Below are 13,539 nucleotides of genomic sequence, written 5' to 3' on the forward strand. Positions count from 1 at the left end.
GTATTTTAGGGATGAGGACCTGTTCTTGTGTGAGATTTCCTCTGATGGTAATCTATGGCCCTGATCCTGCTTCTTACAGTTAGCAGGAATTTTATCATCTAGTTCCATGGAAGAGGTCTTTTGAGTGCCAGCATTGTTAGAAATACACATAGCATACTAGATACAGGTGGGGAAAGAAGAGAACTTACTCTCTTCCAGAATAAGTTACTAATTTTATAACTTAAAACAACTTTATCAATCCTAGACATTTGTATAGCACCAACCACCAACAGTATTATCACTAAGGCACTGGACTGGTACTCAGCTGTCATGTGTCTACCTCCGTATCTGTGGTCAGTTTCCCACGTAATCACGTATCTTTTGCTTTTCCTGGTACATGATTTTTGACATTGGAAACTAGGATATAATACAAAACATCCCACATCATTTATAGGAATATTGCGCCATGACTAATTACAAGGTGCTCAGATTCTAAAGTGATGAACATTAATATTTCTGTGCATAGATTTACTGATTTAAGAAAATTATCCTGCAGGTATCAATTATGTGCAACATACTGGAACAGAATTAACTTCAGTTCCTCTGGAGTTAATGACATACTCCAAGTTAAATCCTATCCTCCATGCCACGATTCAAAATAGTTTTTAGACAAACGAAGGTAAGCCCTCAGGGCTCCCGTCTCTGACAACTGACCCAGCATGGCTTCATATGCTTTAGCATCAAAGTCTGCTCTGGACAACTTAACAAAGCTCCAGTTTCAGCCTCTACGAGAGCAGGTTTTGATGCTTTCAGAGGCAGCTGAATCTTTTTTTAGTCTGTAGTGGCTTTACTTCTCCACATTATTAGAAACCCCACAACCCTTCAGGACTTATCACTGTTCTGCTGCATCACACTGGCTGCTGAGGATGTTTACTAATGTAAAAACTGCTAAAAGTTCTTGGGTTGAAATAAGTTACTGCAAATGCACAGTAGCTGATTTTTAAACCACAACATCTCTACAATTTATTATTATTTTTACAAAATACCCAAAGTGATCAGACCATATTGTAGGTTACTGGCTTGCCAAAGGTTATGTTTTAAAATCAAAACCATTTCTGAGTTACAGAAGTGCCAAAAACAATCTTGAACCAGGTTTGTTTGTTGGTTTTGTTGTTAGTTTTTGTCTTTTTTTTTTTTTTAAACCAACCCCCATCCAACAAAACAGTTGTATAACTTAAAACAGAAACAAGAGTTTGTGTTGGAAACGGTTTAAAAACCAACCCACCAAATTCATGCTTGAGCAGAATTGTATGGCAAAGATTTAGCTTAGGGCAATTTAGTGCCAAGATATAGACCCTCTATGGGTTTACAATGGAAATACTGACACAACCTCAACTATAGTGATGCAAATGTGCCCTAAAACACTGTATTTGCTTTTATTAATAAAAGTGGTAGTGTTTACATTTGCAGGTATCTTACACTTCAGCATCACGATGAATACTGAGTAGAATGAGTTAAGTTTGGGCTGTAAGGTCAGAAGTTTCCAAACAGATGAATGAGACAGAAGTGAAAGTCCTCAATCATGAAAACAAGAAGTTCAAATAAATAAATAAAACAAAACTAGGAAATATGGGTAAGCATTAGGTTGGAATGGTTCAATTAACTGCAAATTATGGCCACTAAATTAGAGACAGAAGAAAACACAGTTACTTATTAAATAGCAAGCATTAAAGCTTTATGGTTTTGTATTAAAAAAAAAAAAAAAAGAAAAAAAAAGAAAGCTGTTAAAAATAAGACTTGCATTTACCAGGCCACCAAACTGCATGGACTAATAAAGAGACTAACAAAGGCAATACTGAGACATTAAGACACACACACTCCATACTTGTGCAACTCAACCATGTTCAAAACAATTGCCTTTTCCCTCATGTAAGGGAAAAAAAAAAAAAAAAAAAACATCCCCTAAACGTTTCTGTTCATATAAAGCTTTAGGTTTCTTACACTGCTGCTCTCACACGGCTCACTGCAGTATGGATTCTTCTCGCTATCAGAGGAAGAAGCTTAGTTTTTCATTTCTGCTTTTTAGATGGAGGTGCTTTGTTTCTCTCAGCTGAGAGAGGACATTCCTCACAGCACTTCAGGCTTTTCCCATTTATGAATGTGGTGTTTACACCAACTCCTCTGAGGCTTTAAAAGATAAGGGTTGGCACTAAAGATTTTGGCTCCTGTAACTAAAATTAAGGCTCACAATGAATTTCCTTTCCCCTACGTGTGTCCCATTTTTACCCAGTGGAAACACCAGCCCTTAACCTACAGGCACTGGATACATTCTTAAATTGTAGGGGGTTATTTTCTGTCATGTTCTCCTATAGGTCTGCGAAGTTCAGATGGCGACTGTCTAAACCTGTGAACAGGAAAGATCCTTTTCGGAAGATCAGTAGCAACCGCAGCTAAATTTCTTTAGAAGATTTAGTATCTTCTGGAAGATCACCAGTAATTTGAATTGAGAGAGCTGGGACAGGAACCCCATCACGTCTCCACTCTTTTCGTGACAAGGGACCAGGTGATTGATTTTAATTTCAAAGTTTAGCTACAAAAGCAACAAAACCTCACAATTCCAAACAGTTGCAGTTCTTAGTATTAAAAAGGCATCTGATACCTGAAGCAAATCTAGCTGCACAGACATCACTGACCACAACCTCATTTTAATTTAAACTGGACCTCTTCCCAAAAAAGAAAGTCAACACAGTCTCTTGGGTGGAGGGATGTTAGCGTGAAAGGCAGAGAGGCAAGTATTTTGGTGTTTTTGTTTTGCTTCTTTTGTTTTCCTTTTAAAGTCACTGCAGTAAGATCCAGATCAGTTTAGGGGTGAAAATGAAGGAGGAACAGGGGTGTTTGAGTAATATAGGCTAACACTGTTCTAGATGTGTTATTACAGCTGTAATTTCTGACTGTACAAATTGTACACGTAGGTTTAGACACATGAAAAAGTAACACACTCACAGAGACATAAAACACCTAGGTATAAAATATAAAGCAGTGTAGTAGTTACTAAAATTACATGCTCTCTTATTGCTACAGTGATTTTTGCTCTTTTTCTTTTTACTGTACCACATGTTGTTCTAAGCATATAATTTGCATAAATTATTCAAGTTTAAGAAAAATCCACACATCTTCACTTTAAGCTACTTATATAGTTAATATAAAACAAAAAGGTTCTAAAGTATCTCTTTATTAAAAGAGAAATAAAAATGTCACTTGAAATTGGAATTCAGTGGCCAAATCCAAGGGCAGTGCACACCTTGTCATGCCGGTAGCAGTCAGCTCACGCAGCGTGAGCAGAGGTTGCTGGGCTACTTGGCCCAGCCTAGAGATGGTCACCAGACCTGCATGATGCCCTATGTGTCTGTTATTGTTCTGGTTTTGTCTTTAGCAAAGAAAAAAAAAAAGGACTATGAATGACCAAAGACTAACATTTATAATTTGTAGCAAAATTTGGTTTATGTAGAAACAAGCCATGTTTTGCATTTGGATAGAGATTTAAATGAATTAAAGCTAAAAATTAAAAAGCATGATGCTGCAACATCTGGTCACTTGTTGAAGACCTCACTTTTAAAGTGGTTAAGTTTGCACAATTTGTACTTTTTTCTTTTTTTTTTCCTTTTTTTCTTTTTTCTTTTTTTTTTTTTTTACTAAACAGTATTTTTCCTTCTTTTATAAACCAGAAAAACTAAACTACAGATAAATTTTCCCTACCTTGAGCTAATGCTGCAGATAGGGTTGACAAAGCTGTACAGCGCAATCAAACATACTTACATCTTAGCTCATTGTACAGGTACAGCCATAATCAAGGCACAAAGATCTTCTACAAGTTATTTTCAATAAAGTTGTACAAAATAATACATTTTACAGTCTGTACAAGAATAATAATCCAGCAGTAAAATAAAAAATGAGGGGAGGGAAGAAGAAAAAGAAGGGAAAGACTGTGAGGACTACAGTCCAGATAATGATTTTTATAGCAGACGGGATCATCAGTGGACAAACTGAAAACAGTGTGTGGTTAACTCTTTCTGCAATCACAGGCCATACGCAGTTCAATTCATAAATGTCCGTGGTTGTCTTTAGACCACCAAGACTGGTTTTAAAAATACCCTTCTGAAAGGTAGCAGTTGGTTTTTGCACTGTCTAGGTCTGTTGTAGAATTGTCAGTATTTCCGTTCAAAGCCACATTACAGTCAGAGAACCAAACTCAAGTGTCTGTCTTCAAACTTGGTCTGTGACTTGGCACCTTCTTTAGTCTGATGCAGTGAACGATACAAAGTGGAGATCAAGGGTTACATGATTATGCCCACAACAGTGCTAAATTACCTATTTTTCTCTCCCCAATTTTTGTTTTATGTTTCAATTTTTTATCACCAATTCTCTCAGGTGCTCCACATTCAGGGCTTTTAATTAATTAGTTTTTATTTCCTTTTTTTAATTATTATTATTTTTTCTTTTTTGTTAATAACAGTGTTAGGGAATCCTCATGGAAATGGCCTTTTTAAGTGTTAGGGGCCATCTCAAACTGTCCGAGGGGTACAGAAGCAAGCTTAGAAGTGCTGCTATTGTCCAGCAAGGAGAAAAAGTTGAGGGGTGCAAATCAATGGGAGATTCAAACAGTTCTCTTCCACCCTATGTGGGCAAGGGTGGGTTCTTTTTTTTTTTTTTTTTTAATAAGGAATAAGGAGTCCAAAACACAGAAAAAAGTGCTCTCCATCACAACAACTCGTATTGGCGAAGGTGCATGCGCTGAATAATGTCCCGACAGTCATTGAAAACCCTCCGGATGTTCTCTGTATCCACTGCACATGTGAAATGAGGATAGCAATAGTGCCTTCCATCTCCACTTGCTGTGCTGATTCTCTGTTAAAAGAAGAGAGAGATACTGGGTTAAAATAAAACTGACCGGGGAAAACCCCCCATCTTCTCAAAACTCAGGTGAATTCATTCAGGTGAATTAAGATATGTATGCGAATTACATTTTCAAAGGGTGTAACTAAGGGGCAAAATGCCCACCATTTTTCACTCTCACCTAAAACATCAAATTTAAATTGATCAGAATTATATGTTGAGAAGGTCACTACATACCAGGGAATCTCAGAACTGCCCAAGAACAAAAAGTGGCCCCATTAATAACATCAGGACTTCACTCATCATTCTATTTAAGGTTTATGAATTCTCACCAATTCTTTTGCTATTTAATTATTATGTACTGTGTCAACAAATACCCAAAGAGCAGCTAAGAAATAGCAGTAAAGCTCTTAAATGTGCTTTATGCATTGTGGATGTCAAATCTAAACACCAAAAGTGGCATCATTTTGCAAGAGTAGAAGGTGTGTAAGAGCTTATATTTGAGTAGAATCACGTAAGAAATACTGGAAGAAAGGAAATACTGAAAGAAAGGAAATACTTACAAGAAATTCATCTCTAATAAAATACTTGGCCCTTGTAACTCTGGGATCCTCACCAGGCTCTGGTGTTGCTGATTAATAATAAAATAAGTATTTCATTAAAACAGATGGTTTTTTGGTGATAGCACCTAAAAATCGTAACTTGTTTTCTGCTCACATACAATAGAAACATACTTCGCAAAACTGACTATAAGACAAACTATAAAATATTATTTAAAACAGCAAGATTTCAGAACAAAGGCATATTATGGTGGCTGTATGACCAAGCATTCAGCAGGTTAGAAAAATGACCACAGATATAAGCAGGGGGAGTTCAGAGGATGTATTAGTTACAAGCTGTACTGTGGTCTACGTCAGCCAAGTGACAGGATTTTGGCATGATGATAAATATATTAAATTCATAAAAGTCAGGATTCTCTCATTATTAATACTAAAATTTCACATTAGTTTGGCTGAAAGACAATGAAGATTACATCTATTTAAGAGTTTTCGAAGACTTAGCTGAAAAACATTACAGACATGATGAACAAGGAAATTGCCAATAAAACTTAAAGATCTTACCATCATCTGGTGTAGTGTAGCGAGCAAATTCTGGAAAGTAGTCTTCAATTTTAGATTTCCCTGCCAAAACTTTCTCTGCTAGCAAATCTTGTTTATTCAGGAAAAGAATTACTGAAATGGTCCGTAGCCACCTGTAGAAAATTGAAACCAAATGCTCTGAGAAGGCATAGTTAGGCACATTGCAAAATGAAACTTAATCCAGTTCTGGAGACAACAGTCGTATGAGACACTATGATAATTCTAGAAGGTTCTTTTTATACCTGAATCCCAGTGGTGTAATTCCAAGTGTACACACCCCAAGTTTGGTTCTTGTGCCTCTAATGTGGGCAATGGAAGTTGCCCACTTTCTACTGCTGATCCAAACACACTGAATTTTTAGTGTGCTGCTCTATCAGTGCTTTAATTACAGCCTCAATATGGCAACTACCAATTTGTAACTCTCCAGAGTTTTCTTCAATCAGGTGAGTATATTAGACATGAATATAACAGGGAGGCAGCTGTGACTGAGCTCAAGCTCTGACTGCACTGTGAGAAGCACATAACGCAGGCTGTGCTGCAGTTGTGGGCTAACCCCGGTGGGCAGCAAAGCACCTCACAGCAGGTCACTCACCTTCCCCCTCAGCAGGACAGAGGAAGAGGAGAGGAAGAATAAAGGAAGAAAATTTGGGGTCAAGATAAAAAATATAAATAATAATTGTATAACAAGTGAAGGATAAGTGGAAGAGAGAACAAAGCAAACCAAACCAAACCAAACCAAGGATGCAAAGGCAATCACTCACCACCTCCCAAGGGTTTACTAATGCCCAGAAAGATAGGTAATCCTCCTGAACCCCCTTGTTACCCTTTGATTGCCAAGCATGATGTTGTATGGCACAGAATACCTCTTTGGTTCGCTTGGGTCATCTGCCTGCTCCCAACCTACTGCACACCCCCAATCTATCCCTGGACCAGGGCAGAGTGAGAAACTGACAAGGCCTTGAAGCTCTGCAAACACTGTTCAGCAACAGCTACAACATTTAGTGTGCTACCAGTACTGTTTCAGTCCAAATCTAAACCACAGCACCCCATGCACTGCTACAGAGTATTAACTCTATCCTAACCAGTACACAAGTCTTGACTATCGTATATGACAGGATTACTAATTTATTTGATACAAACAATGGAACTTCCATTCACAGACCTGTTGTTCCAGATACTCTTGAAGAGGTTTAGTGCTTCTTGAAGCCGATTGGTCTGATTGTCCTCTCGTATAACCATGTTGTAGCTACTGCTCGCCACCACAAATATGATAGCAGTCACATCTAAATTAAGAAATACCCATCAGTTAATACCAGACTTCAGAAGAAATACGCAGGAATCCCAAAGTTCAATCAAAAGCTGCCAGACTTTCAGCTTCATGAAAAGAACAGGCTGAAATGCTGTTACTGACAGCATTGTAAGTACCAGAAATAAAGAAACTGAAGAAAAATTAAGGACAGAAGAAGCAGGCCACAGAACAGGAGCTGACAGGGTGACAGAAAATGTAGAAAGGAAAGGAACAGAAGCAAGAGAGAAAGTGAAGAAAGCTAAGAGAGAAATTTAAAGAAGGTTTGAAAGGTGTAAAGAAATTCAGAAAGTAACTCTAAGCTATAGAGAAAGGACAGAGATGCCCTTGGGGGAAGACCTCAGAACAAATGGCATGTTTGACCTGCGTGAATAGTAAGAATAAAAAGATTACTGTGCATTCATGGTTAATCACTCTAGTTCTCCTAAACTCTACTGTTCTGGCTTAGAGGCCTCTATCTCTTTCCTGGGAGATATTCCCAGATCACAGAATCCAGATCTCTGTTTCTGTGTGGTTGTGCTGCTCCAGACCCCTTATGCTGACTTCCAAGCTCATCTCCTCAGACAGCAGCAGCAGCAGCAGCAATGAGTCAGACCATGAGGTAACAGGAAAAGGAAGAAGCAGAGGTAAACCCCAAACAGATCTGCTATTAACAGCACAGAAGAAAACACCGCACAGTAGTTCCACACATACGTAAGTATTAAGGTGATATTCTATGACAATGACCATAGCAAAAGACGATGGATTCTAAGTTACATTCTACTTTATTCTGCAAGATCTCACCTCTACAAACGGATAGACTTTTCCATAGCTTCAAATTTTGTCCAGACAGAGACAAAAATATTTTCACCAGCTTTAGCTTTCACACAGTGAGAAAACTAACATTGGGCATTAAAATTCTGCAGAGAACTATTTTATAAAACAAACAAATTCTAATCATACCATTAAAACACTGGATCCATTTCCGGCGTTCATCTCGTTGCCCTCCAACATCAAACATACTACGAAAGAAAAACATAAATTAAGTCAGAACACATCGTGTGTTTGGATTTTCTTCCCCACAAATGCACACAGAAAACATAAGAAATTTTAGGACTTCTGTGTCATAGAAGCTAAAAGGAATTGAGGATTATGAGAACCTGAACAGGTTAATAGTCCACCAGCATGTGCACCGAGAGCTTTCATCATAAAACATATTTATGTTTACTTTCACCAACACGTACACTTGAAGTAAGAAATACTTGTGCACGTACATTGCAGCTTCATTTTCACCATTAAAAACTAAGACATTAAATAAGGTCCTATAAAAAATCATTTGTTGGAACAAGTATCGCAGATCTACAGTCAGTGAGACCATACTAGAACTCATCAGTTTTTATTCAGGTCAAGCAACCTTCTAAAGCTGGGACCATAAAGAGAACATGCATTTTCTGTTACCTGGATATGTACAAAGATTTTGGTCAAATACGGAACTATGTACACCAGCAATGAATCAAATACTCATAAGATTCATTAGTAAAAATAGATTTAAAACATTTTGTTCTTTGAGATTTGAAATAAGAGCAGAAGATTGCACATGAATTTGCATTTCTTTTTAAAGCCAAACTACTAAATTAAAAAAAAAAACAAAACCAAAAACCAACCTGTAAAATACTTGCTTTCTATTAAACATCGACTTGAAATACAGAAATCTCAATGACTATGTGGTAGCCTGTCATCTGATTTACCCTGGCACTGTCTGCATTGTATCAAAAGGAAAAAAAAAAGGAATACTTACTGAAAATTTACTTTATCCACCTGAAACTTGGTTTCAAAAATTCCTGATGTCAAAACTCTGCATCTGAGAAGATCCTAGGGATAAAAAGGAAAGTCACTGATTCACCACAGGTACTTCATAATTCTTCTTATTTCCAGCAACAGAAATACAAACTTTCTACTCAATGCTGCCAGTGTACGCTGTACTGCAGAAACAGGGAACAGAGCACTGAACGTTTTGATCTTGCAGCAGACCCTTTGCCTCCAACATAAAACTGATACTTGTTTTAAAGCTTCATATCTGAAGATTAGTTGCTCCAAATTTCAAATGTTATAGCCTGCATTTCTGGTATCTTGGTTTTTGAAAATAGTAGAATTATTTCCATGACAAGCAAGCCTCATTTATTAAAACCCTCTGCTTTTTGAAAGGGTGAATGATTAATTTACCCATGAACAACTTTAAAGGATATAAACTGCTCTCTCCTCACCAACACTGTCTGTGAAAGTTTTGGGACATGAATATGTTTTTTGGTTATTTATCCTATAAAAGTATGCTACATGCTTAGTTGCATTATTTATGGGCAGAAAGTTAGGAATATACACGTGGTTTTGGATTAGGGATTTGGCCATAAAAAGATCCTCAGATTGTAACAAAATGAAAACTACAATTTCTACTCTGATAAAAAAATATGATTTTCTAACAAGGTTATTTATACAAAATCTGGTATCAGTGGGAGCCAGTTCATGATGGTTATTCAGCATGGAGGGCAAAACATTACAAATTACTCCTGCAAATGGATATTTGAGTTTCAGTCACAGAAGCATGATGAACGTCTTGAATCTAAGCACATTTCCATTTAATAAACATAATCTCAATCCAAATGATAACGTCATTTTTACTGGAATACTAGATAGGTACAGTACATGGTAGTACCTGTATTAGCGCCACAAATGGCAATTAGAAAATCAGTATCATCCTCAAAGACAGAGGGGACAGATAAATTGTGTAATTTCTTAATGAAACTTTCCTTACCTGGTCAGACGGTGTATACTCATTTTGTTTGACTATGTCAATCTTGTCTAGAAAACTGGGGAGAGGAAAGAAAGGGTAACTTTTAATTCTCAGAACAGAGAAACTATCTAATACTTTAATAACTGACAAGTTCCCAGTAAGATCTGTTGTAGTTTAACGCTTCAGATTCACAAAATGCTAAATTTCTTGAAATGAATCAACATTCAATCACTGGTATTTAAACCATGCATTTCCCAGCACCACCCAGCAGAGGGCCAAGTCCACAGTTTTATTAATCAGGGCTGGAAATTTCATTCCAACCCCTCCGGCTCTGCTCTGCTCCCTCCACTAACAAACATACAAGTAGTTTAATTTATGTAATATACTTACAAAAACTGTACAATATATCTGCTGCTGCTAACGGTAAAGCAATGGCCCAAATTGCCTACATGTCATTTTCCTGAAAGTTAGATGAGTATTTAAAAAAAACCATAATTCTTTTCATAAATGCAATCCCCAAACCAATTCCATGACAAGCTCAGTTAAGTGAGAGGAAATACTAATTTTTTTCTGTTGATAGTTGGTACCAGTTTTCAGTAGCAGCAGTAGGCAAAATGGGTATAAAAAGATCTATTTTATTCAAATTCATTAGGCAATAGCTAAAAAGAATACCCTGGAGTCTTTCAAATACTTTTATCAATTAATTGTAACCTCCTAATTATTCTTGACTTCAACTCAAAGAAGTAAAAATCTCAAGAAAGCAATCTGTTAACTCTCTTTTATTGTGGTGTTACTACGAGACTAAAGACAGAGCAAACCAGCAGCTCCAGGATGCAGATTTAATGCTGTCCACCCCCTATCCACACTGCCCAACACCAAGTATGCAGCAGGGCTGCCCAGTGCTCAGACACCTTCCACTGCAGTACTATTAGGAGATCTAGCAATGCTCCTACATGTAACTTTACCCCTAATATTAATGATTAATTACAGTCTTAAACCCAGTACCCTTGCTTTTAAGAATTTCCTTTTAAATTCCTTTGCATGAATTTTTTTCTTTATGGAGCAGAAATCATGAAGCTGGGTTTTCCCTTCTGATCCCTACACATAGGTAGATATGCTGGAAGTGCATTACCTATGGTTGCAGGCAACAGTTTGAAGAGGGGGTGGGATAGGTAGCCATGTCCCAGATTCACAAATCACAAAGCAAACTCCCATTAAAATCAGGAAGGGTCTTAGCCCTCAGCTTCAGCCCCTACTCTCCAACTGACTTCCTAAAACACCTAATGAAGAGCAAGGGAAGGAGGAAAAATAGTTGTATACTTCAGTGTAATGCCCTTTTCTCCAGGAACTAGATAACCATCCTGTTTCAGAGACAAATGAAAAGTAACTGCTGTTTAGTCTGAACTACAGAATTTTAAACACATGAAAATGTATCATAGTAAACATGCTGCTAAAAACACGATACGAAATGTAAAGATCAAATTCCATCATAAAAAGTGATCAGGAGACAGATAGAAAAAAATCTAGTGACAAACTGTGTTTGCAATTTTTCCTCATCTCTCCCAAGCTGTTAAGTAATTTTATTTTTCTTTTTTTTTAATCCAAAGGTAAAGAAGTAAAGCTCTGGTCAGTTCGCAGAGGATGTTAAAGATGTGTAACAATCATGGATTCCAACTAGTGTGAGTGTTGCCGTATTATATTCTCCCCTAAGACCACGGTTTCAGAATCATGTGGCAATTTCACAAGTTGGAGGACGCTTGAAAAATGTCCAGAACGTAACATGTTCATAAAGATATAAAGGTGATACTACAATGACCCAGCATTTCTTGATTGATCTAAGGAGAACATTTTATGCAAAGGTTCCGTATAAGGTGGTTTTTTTAAAAGTATTTTTATTTTCATTTTTTAAATTTGGTTTTGTTTTTAAACACTCTGCTAATCAGCTTAATGGATTTTGGAAACTGACAATTAGAAAATAACAACAAGATATTGCTAAAACCTGGAACTGAAAGTACAAAACCTCTTACTGTTGTTTATGCAGACTATTTTTAGGCCTATGATTTCCTTGAAAAACATCAGCCACATAGGAGCAGCAGTACTGTACTTGAGATGAATTCCAATAGCAATGTTCATGCCAGGTAAAACAAGTCTGAATGGAATAAACATTTCTTCTTCCCCCCAAAACAAGTTCCAATATTCAGGAACATCTGATACTCGTAACAATACTAGTTCAAGAAGGAAGTCTTTCACTGTGTGATAGTTCCCAGAAAACCTTCCCTGCTTCCAGTGGCATTTTAGGGAAAACGGAGCAAAGCAATATGCTGAATGAAGATTTCCTCCTCTGCATGTGCCTTTTCATGAAAGTCTGCTCTAGACACTTTAGAGAGGGCTAAAAACATTAAAAACCAGTTTGATTTTTTTGCTCAAACATAGAAAAGGGATTATTTCAGTTGGTCAACTGAAAAATAAATGTGCTCTAAGGAGAAAAGAGTAGCAGAAATTTGATCTAGTCTGATACACCTAAAATAAGGAGCAACAGTGGGAGCGTGAGAGTTCAGAAAAGATCAACACACTATGTTCAGAGACTTCCAAGTCAATGTTAATCAAGATCAAATAATTTCTCCAGTAAATTAAACTAATAATCAAGTCAGATGAGAACAAAGCCTAATTTAAAATAAAAACAAATTCACCATCATTAATTTCTATTTTTAATTCTTGTTCTGTTCTACCCAAAACACAAGTGAGGCCACTTCAGCACCGCTTTGTGTGCTGAATTCACCGCTGTTATAGATTGTTCTAAGCCTCCTGGAGATATGCCCACCTACTATGTCAGCAACGAAATACACAGGGAGAAAGAAAAGCGACCTTGGTGAAATAATTCAAATACAACTGTCAAACCACGAAACCAAATTTTATCCTGTGAGCAAGCCTTGCACCAACTTATAAACTCAGGGGTTTCTTCTGTAAAATTTTCCCAGAGATTATATGGGAAAGCTGTTTTCCAGAAAGCAAATCATGCATTCAGCATCGCTGCCAATTCTCACTTTGGGCCAGATTCTGGACATGACTAACTAACGGATCAGTTATTGCTCTGCAGAATACTGTCACTTAATGTAAGACACTTTTGCCTGTGTTATCATAAAACATCGATACTGTTGTGACACATTAAAAATAGAAAAAAAATAGAAAAAAAGAAGACTTTAAGGCTTTAAGTCATTTGTACTCAGCAACACTGGAGAAGGAGTATCTCTAGGACAGCAGCAGACACGTCACCAAGATACTAAATGAAAGGTATCAGTAAAAATTAAATACGAATTAATAAAAGCAATCTGAAATAAAAAATGCACTTTATTTTGGGGTCTCCTTCTTCAGCTTGGGGAAGGAGAAAACAGCATGTGAAATATTTTAAACAGATCTTTGTAAAGAATGCAGTTTCTTTAAGGGGTGCATGTAGG

The 13,539-nt window shown here is 37.0% G+C and overlaps 1 protein-coding gene across 2 annotated transcripts in view; it reads right to left on the reverse strand.

The window, feature by feature from the left end:
• Positions 1-4,425: 4,425 nt before the first annotated feature.
• GNAS (GNAS complex locus) overlaps positions 4,426-13,539 on the reverse strand; it is an 88,262-nt gene continuing 79,148 nt past the window's right edge. For both annotated transcript variants that reach the window (XM_010018242.1, XM_010018241.1), the window contains 7 exons: positions 10,106-10,160; positions 9,095-9,168; positions 8,260-8,318; positions 7,174-7,294; positions 5,994-6,124; positions 5,436-5,503; positions 4,426-4,884 (listed from right to left, as the gene is read on the reverse strand). In XM_010018242.1, the coding sequence (XP_010016544.1) occupies positions 4,738-4,884; positions 5,436-5,503; positions 5,994-6,124; positions 7,174-7,294; positions 8,260-8,318; positions 9,095-9,168; positions 10,106-10,160 (655 nt within the window). In that variant the 3' untranslated portion in view covers positions 4,426-4,737. The remainder of the gene's footprint in view (positions 4,885-5,435; positions 5,504-5,993; positions 6,125-7,173; positions 7,295-8,259; positions 8,319-9,094; positions 9,169-10,105; positions 10,161-13,539) is intronic.

Source organism: Nestor notabilis, unplaced genomic scaffold (genome assembly GCF_000696875.1).
Source record: "Nestor notabilis isolate BGI_N333 unplaced genomic scaffold, ASM69687v1 scaffold17217, whole genome shotgun sequence".
NCBI classification, from domain to species: Eukaryota; Metazoa; Chordata; class Aves; order Psittaciformes; family Psittacidae; genus Nestor; species Nestor notabilis.